Source organism: Synchiropus splendidus, chromosome 11, assembly GCF_027744825.2.
Source record: "Synchiropus splendidus isolate RoL2022-P1 chromosome 11, RoL_Sspl_1.0, whole genome shotgun sequence".
NCBI classification, from domain to species: Eukaryota; Metazoa; Chordata; class Actinopteri; order Syngnathiformes; family Callionymidae; genus Synchiropus; species Synchiropus splendidus.
In genome coordinates this window covers 17042976-17058135 of record NC_071344.1, presented here as the reverse complement: position 1 = coordinate 17058135, position 15160 = coordinate 17042976, and the positions used below count along the sequence as shown (strand labels likewise).

At 45.8% G+C, this 15160-nt stretch overlaps 2 protein-coding genes across 3 annotated transcripts; one reads left to right on the top strand and one right to left on the bottom strand.

The window, feature by feature from the left end:
• Nucleotides 1–153: 153 nt before the first annotated feature.
• On the bottom strand, nt 154–7279 carry LOC128767216 (transmembrane protein 144-like). 2 transcript variants are annotated; one of them, XM_053879083.1, is made up of 12 exons: nt 6608–7279; nt 4897–5052; nt 3880–4002; nt 3658–3757; nt 3518–3598; nt 3381–3459; nt 3239–3318; nt 2146–2264; nt 1377–1496; nt 1201–1298; nt 498–551; nt 154–423 (listed from the first exon to the last, which is right to left on the bottom strand). In XM_053879083.1, the coding sequence occupies exons 1-12, from the start codon at nt 6690–6692 to the stop codon at nt 340–342; spliced, it is 1179 nt and encodes a 392-aa protein (XP_053735058.1). In that variant the 5' UTR covers nt 6693–7279; the 3' UTR covers nt 154–339. The 2 variants fall into 2 exon arrangements, with proteins under 2 accessions (XP_053735058.1, XP_053735059.1); XM_053879084.1 differs by lacking the exon at nt 6608–7279 and adding an exon at nt 5109–5506.
• gask1b (golgi associated kinase 1B) lies at nt 7064–10986 on the top strand. The gene is made up of 4 exons (XM_053879085.1): nt 7064–7211; nt 7923–8140; nt 8834–9060; nt 9387–10986. Exons 1-4 carry the CDS (start codon nt 7205–7207, stop codon nt 9592–9594), a joined length of 660 nt encoding a protein of 219 aa, XP_053735060.1. The 5' UTR covers nt 7064–7204; the 3' UTR covers nt 9595–10986.
• Nucleotides 10987–15160: the final 4174 nt, after the last annotated feature.

Here is a 15160-nt window from a genome sequence, read left to right as displayed (position 1 = left end):
AGACTTTTTTTGTCCCCTTCTGGCCTCCGTAGATCAAGCTACATTGCTACCCGCTTGACCATGAAAAATGATCCCACTACTCCCCTTTTCTCTCCAGAACAAGCACCAAGGTTGATGTATTCAAATCTTTTAATAACACATTTAATTCCACATTAAAGTCTTGATACACAATTGAACATTTTTTAAGCTCTTCAGTGCAGGGTAACGTGAGTTTTCGGTGCTTTTCAACTGTGACATTATAATGTATTGCAGTGTTGTGCAGCTCTGGTAAAAAACCACAATACACACCAGGAAACCATTTTAAATGATGCAGACACTCTGGTCTTCACGTGAATCTCTTCATAACTTGGACACGGCTGTCAACAGAGAGCCACACACAACCACACAGGACGCCACTGTGAAGATCATGCAGTTGAGGAAACCCTGAGGAACAGAACACAGCTGCTATAAGACAACTGTTTGCATTATGACCAGGTGGTTACTGTCAGACAGGCTACCTTAATTTCTCTGAACACCAGGGACCCCCAGAGAGCAGCCACCAGACCGTAACCCTGCAGGGAAACCTTCAGTCATTACTTTGGTTACTCTAAATACAAGCACTTCGGATTCTGTAGTACCTCGGTTCTCGACGCCCGTTCGAGAAGCGATTTGCTCGAAATCTGAATAGATTTTTCCCATTACAATGAATGGAAAAAAAATTATGCGTTCCAAGCCTTAAAATAGTCTTTTGTAGGAGTGAATGTAGAGTGTCTGCTGCAGGTGCGCTGTTCCTCTATGTGTGTGGCCGCTGCATGTGGGAGGGGTTGCCGAGTGAGTGACGTCTCTCCAGAAGTGAAGAGGTGCCCGGTGCGTGTCCAGCTCTGAATGTGTGCTTCTGTGCAGTTTGGCTGTGACAAAGTCATAAACCAAGTCACGCTCTGTCCCAGACTCGCCTCATCCCTGTCGGAGGTGTCGAGGAGCACCTCCCCTGTGACACTCTACCACGGTCCAGTGTGGAGACAGGAAAGGTTTAACACCTCAATATGAAGAAAAAACAGTCAGTAAATGTAGCTAAGGGGACACGTCTGCATACACAGGCTGCGTTATACGGTATGATCGGTCTGCGCACGTTATGTTTTTTCGGGTTTTTATTTTTCGGTGGTGTTCGGGTTCTGGGGTACCACTGTACTTTCTGATGCCACCATGGTATTCTGTACTCACAGCAGTGACGATGGGGAAGGTGATGACGGGGCTCAGGTAGATGTTGGCCAGGAACCAGCAGTAGGTCGCTAAAGCCCACATCAGTCCAGTCAACATTCCTGTGAGCAACAGCAGTCGGTTAAAAACAGGCAAGCTAAAACGCCGGTTTATAAGTCACATGACCAGGGAGGACTCACCAGGCAGAATGGCTCTGCAGTAAATTCTGGGCCGGTTGTTCATGGCTGCGCAGTAGATGGCGAAGTAAACCGTGCTGGCGAGGAAAATACCGGAACACTGCGCGTACATGTAATCCAGGTCTGAGAGGAGAACAAGCACGGAGAGCATGAGGTGGACTGTTGATGGGACCCCCTTAAACTACTCAGGTCAAACTCATGGCCTGTGGGCCAAATCCCTGCCAGGAAACTATTTTCGTGGGACAGGGCTACCGGATATTTCCATCAACTGGTGACATTTCATACCTTTATTGACATTGTTTACAGTCATGAAATGTCAGAAGAAATAGCAACTAAAAATTCATATGCAAAACATAAATGTATTTAGAAGTTAGTATACGTTGTGCTACGTTTCCCTGTAATGTCCCTTTACAAACAAGAAAGTGCAAGCAAATATAAAAATTCAAATACTATAAGAAATAGATACATAGAAAAATGCAGATAAAAACATTTACAATAGATTTCATAGTATTTTTATATCGTTTCATGAATTGGTCTCAGGCAACATGCCTTGAGCAAACTAAATATTTTATTAACTCTTTTTGCGAATATATTTCACAGCTAACCTCAAAGGTCAGTTGCAACAAATGGGCTCTGGGCTATTTGACCGTGCATGAAATAAAATAAACAGTAGCCCTGCCCTAAGAAAACACTACACCAGCCTTGCTAGTCCGTTTCAGTGGCTCACTAGAGCTATAAATACAGTAATCGGAGGTTATAGACATCCACCAACCGTAAAGGCTGGCGCCGTGGAACATGCTGTCGTGACACGTGGAATGGGTCTTGATGTAGAGGATTGGTGCAAAGGAAGATCCATAGAGCAGACCGGACAGCACGGCGAGGAAGCAGCCCCTGAGCTCACGAGAAGTCGTGTTAGCAACTGATAGCCGGTGGATGCTCGGAAGCTAGGAATAGACACCTCAAACTGCTCATGATGGTCAAGGCAAACATTGAGGAGCAGCATCTAATTCAAATGTTCACTGGAGTTCCCTTCATGTAGAGGCTTCATAACTCATAACCTATACAAATGTTACCATCAACTGCTACCCAGAAGCTTATTCCTCTCACTCAAGTGTGACCACAAAAGGACAGTGTAGCACCCAGATGAATCACAAATTCTTAGAAATTATTAAAATACATAATTTAATAAATTACAAAAACTGTAACAAACCTGAAATATAGTGCCTAAAAAACAAGGGAGCAGAAGGTCCACAGTGACACATACTAAGTCAACTATCGCAAGGCTAATAGCAGTGCTTCATGTGGTACTGGTTTTCCTGAAATTTAACTTCATAAATAGATTTTCATTGTGGGTATTTGGAGAATTTTCTAGTTTCTATCACAAGAAAAGAGAAATATAGCTGATACTGTAATCAGGCTAGCAATGCTAAGCTACTAGCAGAGAATTTATGGACTATAATGTCAACGGTTTAGGCCCGTTTGATGAGGAAGATTGACAGAAATTTAAGACATGGGATGCTAAAAAAGCACTCTGAAAGCGCAAACCTCCAACAAGCAGCTTGAGTCGGCTCCACCACACTTCAGACTCATGACTTGGCCATCTCAAGATGCGTGTTTCGTGTCAACATCTTCATTTCTTCTCTTCCTATGATGGATATTTCCAAAGATTCCACTATATATTCATCTTCTGGAGAATATGGAATGATTCCATTTTCTAGGTTAGTTTTTGATATCTGGAACCTGTGGGAAACTTGGCCTGGACTTTTCTTGCCAAGTTATTTTAAACAGACTGATGCTGTTGACAATGTAACCTCCTTGTCGGCAGTAAAAACAACTGCAGTCAGTTGTTGGTTGCAAACACTCACAGGAAGCGTCTGGTCCTCGGCCCGATGACGTCGATCCAGAACTCGGATGAGGTGGGTCCATAGCTGCCGGAGTTGGTCCTCTAAAGACACGAGCATGTGCTAGCTTCTCAAGCCCTCAGGACTAGAACGAAGACGCTCTCACCCTGTCGATGAGCAGCGGGACCGCTTCCTCCTCCGGGTGAAGCTCCACGTCCGTCTTGACGAAGAAAAAGATCAGACCGCTGGAACGAACACGAGGTGTTAGCATGCGATCAGAACCACACCTAGTCCACAGCTCACCTGAGTAGGCAGAGTCCGGCGCCGCAGTAGTTCAGCACGGGTCTGGAAACCTCCTCAGCTGGGATCCCGAACCATCCGAACCTGGACAGAGGTGAGCGTCACCGAACCCACCCTCGGGACCAGACAGTCCACCTTCTCACCTGGAACTGGCCCAGCCTGTCAGCAGACTGGTGGAGCCCCACAGCAAAACACCAAGTCCTAGACCGATGGCTTTGATGATCGGAACCGCCGCAACGTTTGCTGAGAAGAACCTCATTTTAACGTGTGACCACCATCGATAGTTTAATGAAGATATTGGATTTAACCGGCAGTGGCTGTGTGACCTGTGGCAACCCCCGAGGGAGAACCGGGTCGGACCTCACCTGTGGACCAGATCACGCCGCCCAGCATCGCAAACGGATGGAACTTGGGCGACTGAAGCATCAAGTCTCCGATCATGGACACGAGCCAGATGGCGGCGCAGGTCACCCACTGGAAGAACATTCCTGAGGCAGAGTTCACAGGAGTCACTGGTTTTTTTTTAAAGTTTCCACCAAATTTCAATCCATCTGGCTGCACGGAGCTCTGTAATCTGAAGAATCTCAGGCCGATCCTGAAGGTTGACGGTATTTGATCCATCCAGCAACATCATTCAGTTCAAGATAAATTGAACACCATTTTATTAAAATGAATAGAACTGAAATAAACTGAATGAGAAACATGATTCAGTTCAATGTATTTCTAAAGGAGAACGATGGTCTGATGACCACATTTAGAGCCCAATAGATGGCGGTCTCCGCTCCTTAGGAAAGGTATTTACGGGAAACCCCTTTTATTTTTTAACGTCACTTGGTGAGCATCATGTCAACATTCCACCAGCAGGCTCCAGCTCCAACATTAAAACACATTTTGAAAATTCTTTTCAAAAGGCGATCCATCCTTTTTTTTTTTTTTTAGTACTATATTTATTTTTTAAATGACAAAATACAAGAATGACCTCCCGATCTTGATTGAGAAGTTTAGTTCTTTATTCTTTAGTTTCTTTTTCATTTTAAGGTTTAAGCCTAACGTAAGCCTTACATATTATCCGAATAAATATTTATGACTCTTCAAAGTGACATAATTTCCTCTTCTAGTGATGCTGCCATCATTTTCACATGACCTGAATAATATAAAAAAATGAGTGAAATCTTAGACATTTCTCAATAACCTAGATTCATAGAGAGGAAAGTCAGGTACCTGGAAACAACACACAAAGCATGGACAATGATCACGAGCAGAAGTTAAACCTTTAAAGACTTCTTTCGCAGAAATAAATGATCAGTTTTTCCAAATGAAGGCAGAGTTCACTCAAACATTGCAGCTTCTCCCCAGAAGGTATCCCGCAAGTGCTGACTCACCATCTCCTGTCTCGATCTTCTTCACCGGCACAAAGTTGCTCCCGTACAGCAGCACCGCCACCACGTTCGCAGTGATTCCATAAGTGAAGTGAGTCATGTTGGTGGAGCTGAAGTCCAAGGTCTCGTGCTCCTCTGGGAAGTGGTCATCTTGAACACCTGAAAGAGCCACAAGTCAGCCACTCGCCTGAGTCACCCGGGCTCCGGGTCGGTACCTCGTGCTACTTCATGTTTGGTGCTGGAGCTGCAGGCCAGCCAGCAGGTGGCGAGAAATAAAAGCAGAGATTTAAGAGGAGACATGATAAAAGGCTCGGAGTTGTTGCTCTTATGCGTGTGTGGCTGCAGAGAGGGACGTCAAGGGCGAGCAGGTGCAGCCACTTATCTCATCAGTGGACACCCCAGAACAAGCCAGGTTGGACTGACTCAGCACAAGCCTGCTGATCCAAGTCCGATTCATCAACCCAAGTGTCCGAGCCCAAGTGTCGGCTACTTTAAGAGCCAGATGGGAATCGGACCCCACAACAATGAGCTATTTCGGCTCAGCCGACCTCTGCTCATGAGCCGCTGCCCTCTCTTTCCTTCCTCTCCACAAAGAGGGCGTTTCCTGTCGTGTTAAATGCTGCCATCTTCTTCCGGTTTATTCCAAGCAGTTACCAGCTCAGACCAAAAGATGTCGCTGCAGATGGAGAAACTGAAAGAGGACGATCTTTAAAAGCACCTTTGACCCTCAGACTGCGTCCGCATTACGAATCCTCTCAGCTGTTTTGTATTTCATTTATTAATATTAAATATTTAATCTTTCGTAAATGCTTTTAAGTTTTTATTTAATTTTAACTAAGCACTATTTTATTCGATATTTACGGGCAAAACATTTTTTTTTGTAATTAAAAAAAATGTTTTGACGTTCCTCCCCGTCCTATGATTATTATTATTAGTATTATTTCCCTTTACCATTACGTCGGTTTGTTTCTTCCTAAGAACTTTTTATTTTTCAAAAAATAATATCGATGGCAATTGTTTTCCCTTTTAGAAACATTTTTCTCACGTCCAAGTTCCCTAAAACTTTGGTATTTTTATGCACACGGCCAATATCTTTACCTATACTTATTTCATGGTTATGCCATATTACATATTAATGTTTGTTTATTTTTAAGAAAGCCTGAGTTTTACAACCCAAAATTATGAAAGGCAAATTTTGGAGAACGCCCCAGACACTTAAATATGATTTTTAAACTAATATCTCCCGACAGAAAAGTGTTCCATAATAACCAATTTGATGCCAGAGCTATATTTTAAAGAAGTCCAATAACTCTTCAGCTCATATTTTGTGAAAACTCGCGATGTGAACTCTGCGCTCTAATCCGGTGAGGAGGAGGAGGGGGGAGGGGGGGGGCTGGTTGTCCAGCCTCATCCTTCCACATGCGCACTTCCCTCTATATAGAACCCAATTCCCGTTTCTCCAGCGTCACTCATGGAACTTCTCCCGCTGGTTCGGTTCCATCGACCACGATGACCCAACTCTAGAGTCTAATGGGGAACGTTCGCTGGAGCTGCTTCCCGCTGTCCAGACTGACCGGTGGGTTCCGGAGGTGTCCGCTGTCCGGACGGAGTCTCATTGTCGCGTCCGTCTGCCTCGTCTATCTGTTCTTTGTGATGTCACAAGTGGACCTTTCTCAGAGCCGACGCGCCTACAAGCAGAAGTTCCGGCACTTACACGTCCTTGATAACGGGGACTCCTCCAACCAGCAGGGCATAGACACCGGAGCTGTGGTTCCGACCCGGTCCAACGTGGTGTACATCACTCTCAGATCCAAGCGGCTCAAGCCTGCGAAAATCCGGGCCACAGTCAGACCCAAATTGAGGCGGAAAGCGCGAAGAAACGCTCCCGGGGACGCGCCTTTTACGCAAAAAACCACGCGGTCCTCCGCCTCCTGGAGGACAGTGGATCATCACCCCGCCTTGATCAATGATTCCAGGTCACTCGGGGACTCTGCTGTGAGCGCGATCCGAATCTACAGTCGCAAAGCTCCGCCGTGGTTCAGCGCGCAGGACGTCCGAACCCTGCGCTTCCTGGCGGAGTCCAAAGTGGCGCGCGTCATGGAAGTTTCTGGAGGACAGTCGCGTCCGTTTCTGCTCTTCGAAGGCGAGACCAGGAATCGGAGCGTCACGGAGAAGACCCGGGTCTGTGCGGGCCAGTGTGGGCTCATCGGGAGCCCCGTGGACATCAGTGAAGTGTTCGCCTTCCACCTGGACCGAGTGCTCGAACTGAACCGGACTTCACCGGCCGTGAGTCGGAGGTTCAACCTGCTTCATGGTGAGTAAGTAATTCAGCAGGACACATTCGTATCTGAAATGAAAAACAAAACTTAACTTAAGTTCACTCGAACATCACAATGAATGACGCAGAGGCGCAGCTGGAGATTCCATGGTGCGTGGTGCCTCACTGCCCCGGAAAGTAGACCATCCACCAAGAATGGAAAAAAGAAAAAAATTCTACCAATATATACAAATACACTTTTTTTTTAAAAAAAGGCACTCCATTGTTACTTAATTAAACTTCAAAAGTCGTGTGAAAAACACAATATAATTGAGTAATATATTATTGTTAATGCATTTATTTTACCTTTTCCCTTCATAATATAATATACAATATTAGAATAGAATATTGAATTATTTGTTACTTGTTATAATATATAGGTTTGAAATGAATATATTGTATTCTTCATAAACTTGAAATTAATGAATAAATGTAGGTAAGTAAAAGTGAAAATATTTAAAATTTTTATTAAGAAAATAAAAATTCTGACCAACAGATGCATTAAACTGACCCAACCTCCTTATATTCACTTCCTAGTTTAACATTAGCAACAGTTAGTTTAACGTTAGTTTTACAATTTCAATTTTCAACCTGAAGGAGAGCCAGAAAGTTGGGAGTCAAAAACCCACCCTTGGCCCTGGAGCCACACGTTGCTGTGGTCTCTTCAGGTTCATCAGCATACGTTCCTTCCTGACTGTAGCTCTCTGTCCAGATGGCCGTCCGTGTCCAGTGGTGGCATGGGAAGAGTCTCTCCGCTCGGCTGACCCTGCAGCAGGCAGGTCCACGGTCAGGGTCACATGGGGGCAGTACCAGAGGTCTCTGAAACAGAGGTGCTGGCTGAAAAACACTGTTCCCAAAGAAGACGCCGGGTGTTCCTCGGTCCACCACCACGAGTGGAGCAAGGTGGCGCTGTTCGATTTCATGCTGCAGGTAACAATGAAATGAATCTTGACTGTAAAGAAGCGAATCAGGGTCAGTGGACTCATGGGTTCACACGTTAACACGTCCTGTGTGGCTGAATCCTCAGTGGAAATTCCGGACATACTTCTGAGATAAGTTTTCGCTAAAGCTGTTTGATGTGAGATCATCCAAGCAAGCCGTCATCTGGAGTTGCTTAAAAACAGTCTAAATATCCTCCAAGGTTTTTTTTTTTTTTGGACTCTGACTGGAGAGACCTTTGATTTCCTGGACAGGATCACGGGATCAGGATTGTGCACAAGAGGACGCATTTCCGGAGAATCCCTTCAAATCCTGTCTTGGGGAGAAGTGTCGTGGCGCATGTAGATCAGGGCTGAGGTCGTGGTGTGAGAACGTGGAGCCAGTCGTCTGGGGAAACTCCGTTGCGTACAAGAGTGGCAAAGGTCAACATCAGGGTCTGGATGGAAGGGGCTCCCAGAGTCCAGGTTTAGGTATCTTGGAAAGGGTTCACACTGAAAGTCTTCCTGGTAAGGAGCTCCTCTGAGGCGTCTTAAACGGGGTCCGGCCAAACTAGTTGGTCCGTCACAGTTTTCCGTTGCTCTGGTACTGGCCAATTACCTTGTTGTGACCCGACTTACATCAGCTTCACTCAGAACAATGGAGCCGAAGCTCAGATTCCAGATTGTTTGTATTTTTTTCTCCCAGATCCACAACCGTCTGGATCAGAGCTGCTGTGGGTTCCGGCCGCGGCACGAGGACTCCTGCGCAGACCTGGGCCACGAGGTCGGGTGTACGAATCAGGACCAGATACCCCTGAGAAACATCGTCCACAGGCGGGACGACCCTCGGCACCTGGTCTTCACACACAACAAGGCCTACTTCGACCGCAACGAAGACAACCTGGACTTCCGGCTGCTGGAGGGAATCAAGGAGTGAGTTTGGAGCAGGAGGGTTTGCAGGACTCCTGTAGATTTGTAGGCCTCTCTCTGTGATATCTGTCTTGTCTAAGCAAGTGGAAACACCAACTATTTTCTTATGTTATTGCTTCCAGTTAACCTCATTGATCGCTCTCAAGTGCTTTATGGGCAGCTCGGTCACGCTAAACTTCGGTAAAAACGTAGCCCTGCGATTCATTTTGCGAGTCATTCATGATTAAAACACTCTCTTAATCTTAATGGCGTCCTCCGGTGGACATCAACATTCCAACATCTATAACAACATTGTAGCGAACTTGACCTGATTTCCCTCTTCTGCTCAGACTCCCGGAGGCGGCGGTGTCGGTGCTGACCAGCCGGAAGCTGAGAGAGAAGCTGCTCCAGTCGCTGTTCCTGGATCAGACCTACTGGGAGAGTCAAGGCGGCCGGCAGGGGATCGAGACTCTGATCGACGTGATCGAGAGGCGAGCCCAGGTCCTCCTCACTTACATCAACGCTCACGGAGTCAAAGTGGTGCCGATGAACAACTGACCAGACTCTTCCAGCTGTTTAGGTCGAAGACAAAACTCTTTCCCACCAAGACTTGATACAAATGAAGGGATCACGGGTTCAGTTTATTGGAGGTAATCCCTGTGGGATTCACCCGAAGTATGTTTCCCCTCAATATTTCAGATTCACATGATGATGATTATCCCTGACACACAGCCTTGGTCACCAGAGTGGGAGTATCTGCGCGACAATCCGTCGTAAAACAGGCGAACAACGCGGTCACACAGAAATAGTCGCTGAAATCGGAGCCAGAATGTGGTGGTCCCGCTCGTAAACATGATGCCTGCGTGGAGTTCGGGGGGCTTAGCCAGATATTTCCATGAGGGGCTTCTGTTGGTTTAACCCCTCGTCACCCGCGCTGGAGCGCCATGTTTGTGTAGCAAAGACCCTTGTGCAGGACTCTCCTGTGAGAGAGCAGAGAGGAGTTGACTTTGACCAGGTCTACAGCCACGACATGAAGCGACCGGGACCCCCCCCCCTCTCACTCTGTGAAATTAGAGCGCAGTCAACAGTTTCCCAGAGGCCAAAGGTCGCGGTCCAAACTGTCAAACAAGCTCAGGCAGCTATTTGACTCCGACAATTTTAGTTTCCTCTCATGTAGGCGACTGTGATTGTGATGACACTGTGTAATGTAAAACGCAGTATGTGATGCCACAAGCACTGTGTAGAAACAATGTCGAGCAAACACAACTAGAAAGTCATAAACTGATTTCATAATAGGAAAGCATTTGAGGACAGAAGTGTATCTAAAGTGGAGACGGCTAGTTTAGGAGGAAAAGGGTGTCCGGGTTGAGCTCTTTCACCAGGTGGAGGCGCTGAAGTATCTTGGATTCCTGGACAAGAGTGAGGGAAGGATGGAAATGCAGCAGCGAGGACTCGAAGTGAAAGAAGAGCTGAGCCAGAAGGCAAACCTCTGCATTGATCATGAGCTTTGTTGTGAGCGAAAGTTTGTCCATCTGAGGCTCCGAGTGGAGGCCGTGGGGCAAACCCACGATGCCTCCCCCATAAGACCTAGTGAGAGGGAAGTCTGGGCCTCTTAGCTGTGGCTGCTGCCCCTGCAACACAACCTCGACTTTCCTTACAATCCTCCTTACAATACAGTATAGTTATTGATGATATAATGATAATAAATATGTTATTATGATATGACATTGCTCTTCATTATCTTGAATTTAAATCACATTTATGTCAGACAACTCCTCGACTATTGAGGCGGCAACTTCGTTTCTAACGGAACTGATCCTTCCAGGAACAGTTGACAATGATTTAAAAACGAAAAAGGTTTGTTTCCTGTGAGTATTTCTTCCAATGTTGCAACTCCTAGAAGTCTTAGAAACAATTCTGGAGTTGCTGTCTTGACTGTTACAATTTTACGACTCCAAATTCTTCAATAAATGCTTTTGTACTACAATTTTGTTTGTTCATTTGAAACTCTTCATAAAGTGGAATGAAATAACTACCCGAAAGATTCATTTCATACATGTCCGTGTTGCTCTTTGAACCCAAAAGTAGGTCACTTGACTGACTTCCCTGGTTCTTCCGAGTGATTCTCAAATAGGAGCAACCGCAGAGGACGATGAAGAGACTCTTTGAGTCACAGGGAATTTCATGTGACTGTGGGTTGGCTGCTTGGACTCCACACAGAGACGTTCTTTCTTCCTGTAACCACCATCAGCATGGGATCGCATTCTCTCCTCCGGCGGTGACTTCATCTTTGGTTCCTCCATGAGGAATTCTGTCTCCATCCATGTGATGAATCAGGGCGGCATCTAGTGGTCTCTGATTAGAATTAAAATGGAATCACATGGGTGAATGAGTGACTTAAATCCTCCAAATATAAACACTTTGGAGCGTGAATAGGTCGATGGCTGCCATCCACATCAAGTGACCTCACTCACTTCCTGCTTTTGGTACGTGTTATTTCAGAAAAATATTGTTCTATTTGGGAGTAGTTGGTGCTATTTCTAAACGCTAGCAATGGAGCAGCTCGGGTCTGTTTTCTTCCTGGGAAGGTTCACTCTGTGCCTCAGTCACATGGTCTGGCTTAAGTCCATTTTTTTAGCTGCATCGAGTCCAGTCACTTCTAGTCCACATCTGTTGAAGCAGACACTCCAAATGCAACCTAGCGAGACTTATTGTGCTACTTCCTCCCGACAAAAGCAACTCACCCCCCATCTCTGAAGTCACACTAAAAAGGTAAGGTGAGTCCTGATCTCTGTACGGCTTCAGTTAAACCTGGTCAATGGACCGAGTGATTCTCTCTGTATTTTGCTTCGTTGGCTGCCCCTAGTGGCCCATGTGGTCATTTACCAGTGAGGGTCAAATTACAAAGCAGCTGTGGCCCTGGTGAACTGGGACTGGAGCAGAAATGAATGCATGAATAAAGTAGTGATCGAGCTGCTTTCTTGCACGGATCTTTAAATCACCTCTGTAATGGAAACCCTGGAAGGAAACACAGGCTCACTCACTGCCAAAAATGAGTCTCAACACAACATCACTTTTGTGATCTGGAGGGAAGTAGAGCGCAGCAGAGACACAACAAAGCCTCCGTCGCTGGCGGACGGTGAGAGAAGTCTGAGGATCAGAAGGAATGTCAACACGCTTGGGATGGAATCAAGTCAAATCTTGCTGCTTTCATTGGCGTTTATTTGTTCTCAGGTTTCACTGGCAACAGATGTGTCAACACGCAGGACGTGCTGCTGCAGATTTAACAGATGTGAAGAGAACATAACAGTTTAGGTGGAACATGTGCAGCAACCTGCTGGAGTCTAGTCTGAAGGAGAGCAGCAGGAAAATCACTGCAGTGTGAACATCTGTCCAGAGAGGGAGCTGCTGATGACTTCTTCATGGCCTTGGTATCAAACTCACAAAGACCCAGGAGACCATGAAAGTTGATGAAGATTGATCTGCAAGTGTTGATTCTCTCTTTGGTTGTCTTCAATTTCTCATAACATTCAGGTGGGGTAAGTGGAAATACGTGCAAGAGGGCCAGGTTTTCTTCTACTGTGAAGGTCACTGTGAAGATGGCAACCAACCTCACAGGAGAAGTGAGGAGAAGCTACACACCTTTGCACTATCACTTCTGAATGACTGAGGAGCTTCTCTCTCTGAAGGGGGAGTCCAGAAAACTCTTGTTCTCCAAAGCTGAAGACCACAGGTGGGAGGAGAAACCCACCGCTCAGTGGTGAGCTTCATCTTCTGGCTCAGCTCTGAGTAAGGATGCTTGTGAACTTCTGGACACCTCACATCTGAACAGGACTTTCCAACCTCAGATCCAAGATCTCTGATGATCTTGACACTGGTGACCTCCCACAGGAACCCAGAGGAGCAATGCCACTCCAGAATCAGAGGAGGACCAAAACCGTCCACTAGGTCTCCAGCAAGGACCTCAGCAGGGAGTCAGTCCTGCGTTGGTGGACCTCCCCCTCCGTTTTAGAACCGCTCAGCCCTCATGACTCGACGTATGTAGCCGCGTCTCCACTCCACTGAAGGCAGGTGAAGGTCAGCCTTTGCTGGAGGCAGGTCTCGTCACTCCAACTGTCAAATAAAAAGTTGTTTTCAAGCGAGCGATTATTAGTGACCCTGAAAGAGAAAAGCTTCTTCTCACGATGAGCAAGGAAGGAGAGACTCTGTCTCAGACTCCACGGCTCCTTTGATTCTTCAAATCACGCTCGTCCTCCACGGCATCTTCTGATGATTTGCAGCATGTGCAGCAAATGCTTCTGGTATTAAATCATCCCACAGTCCTGCAGCCGAGACAGTGGTGACCTCCCAGAGACGAGTCAGGAGCAGAGAAGGTGAGGAATGTGTCTCGCACACTCTCATCAACTGAGCCGTGGGAAGCCTTCACTTCTCTCCGGATCTTCAGCCGTCCGTCCACTAACAGTGGAGCCCGTCCTCCACATATATATCTCTATTAATAGAAACTGACAGATTCACTTCACAACTGCTTCATTGCTGGCACATTTTCCAAAGACAGCTGATGTCACACAGAGATATGTGTGAGACTGAGCCCTTGGTTTGAAGGTGGACTTGAGCTCTCTAGTAAGTGAGTTGTATGACACCAACAAGTTAGCATTTAGCAGCTAAATGCTTCGCTCACATTCTTCCTCTGAAGCTTGCAGCCTCTTTGATGATGCATGAATGTGTTTAGGATATAAATATTATATCTATATATCTATATATCTATATATATATATTTGATATTCCATTCCAGCAGATGGTAGGTGCATGGAATACCAGGAAGGCCACATTTCAGAAAAATATGTGGAAATAAATAGTTTTAAATGGGCGTACACAATGTCAGAATAAATATGAACACAAATGAACATGGAGTTATTATTGGGAACTTATCACTCCACAAAATCTCATGACTGCACATGACATGCCCTCCTGATTCTAGATTAAGATTATTATACAATATTATTCTGTGTTGTTGAACCTAAACAAAATGGCCGCCACCATTTCTCGGATGACGTAACCGTGTCTGATGTTTCAACCCACCTCCAGGAGGATTAGAGTCAAGCCACGACGCGCCCTCAGGAAGCAACATTAAAAATAATGACATACAATTATACAAACAAATGATGTTTCTGACAGCGTGCCTGTGGTTTCATGGCAACAAACAGCAGCCAACTTTGAGAGGCGCGACTCTGTCACGGACAGCACATGAGGAAACCTTGACCGCGGATGTTTTTAGAAGCCAGATCATAAAACGTGGCGTCACATGAGGAGCGGATGACTTGGCTGTTTTAGCATAAATGTCGAGTGCAAAGTGGACAAATATCAACAAAGATCGGTGAAGACCTTGAAAAAATTACACTTGCGTTGACTCATGATCACATCTTTTATCTTTTTGGGTCACAGACTCACAACAACCTAAATCTGAATCTGCCCAGCGAGTTATCTGTATATATATATATATATATATATATATATAAATAAACCCAGTTTACTGTTCTTCGTAAGATGATGGCTCACAAATGTGTTCTGAGTGAAATTACATGAGTCACGTTGTGGAGCGCCACTTCTGGAGGAGGAGGAAAGAATGTGGCACCAGCGTGGCGACGGCAGCCTTCCAAACTAAATACGCCTCCTTGGCAGAGTCCAGCGAGAATCCAAACAGGAACTGAGAGCCAAGGAGCGAGTGGGTCGGAGAGGAAATGACCGGCCTCGGGGTGCGGCGGCTTCAGTCCTGGAGACTCTGACCTCTGTGAGAGTCTCTCACAGAGTCACGTTCATTCATGCATCATTCAGCCGGGGGCGACACGTGTGGTGATCTTAGGCCAAATTTATAAGCTTTATATATGGCCGGGTTTTGGATCGGCTTTATATATGGCCTGGTTTTGGATGGGCTTTATATATGGCCCAGTGAAATTGATATTGTAATCTCATGCATCGCTCTGATTTAGGAACATGTCGGGGAGATTCATTTTAATTCCCCCCTCTTTTAGTCATCAACAACTTTATTTTGATGTTCAACACATTTATTTTGATTTAAAAACAGATTTTTTTTTTTTTTAATCATACTTTTGGTGTTGTATCGCTA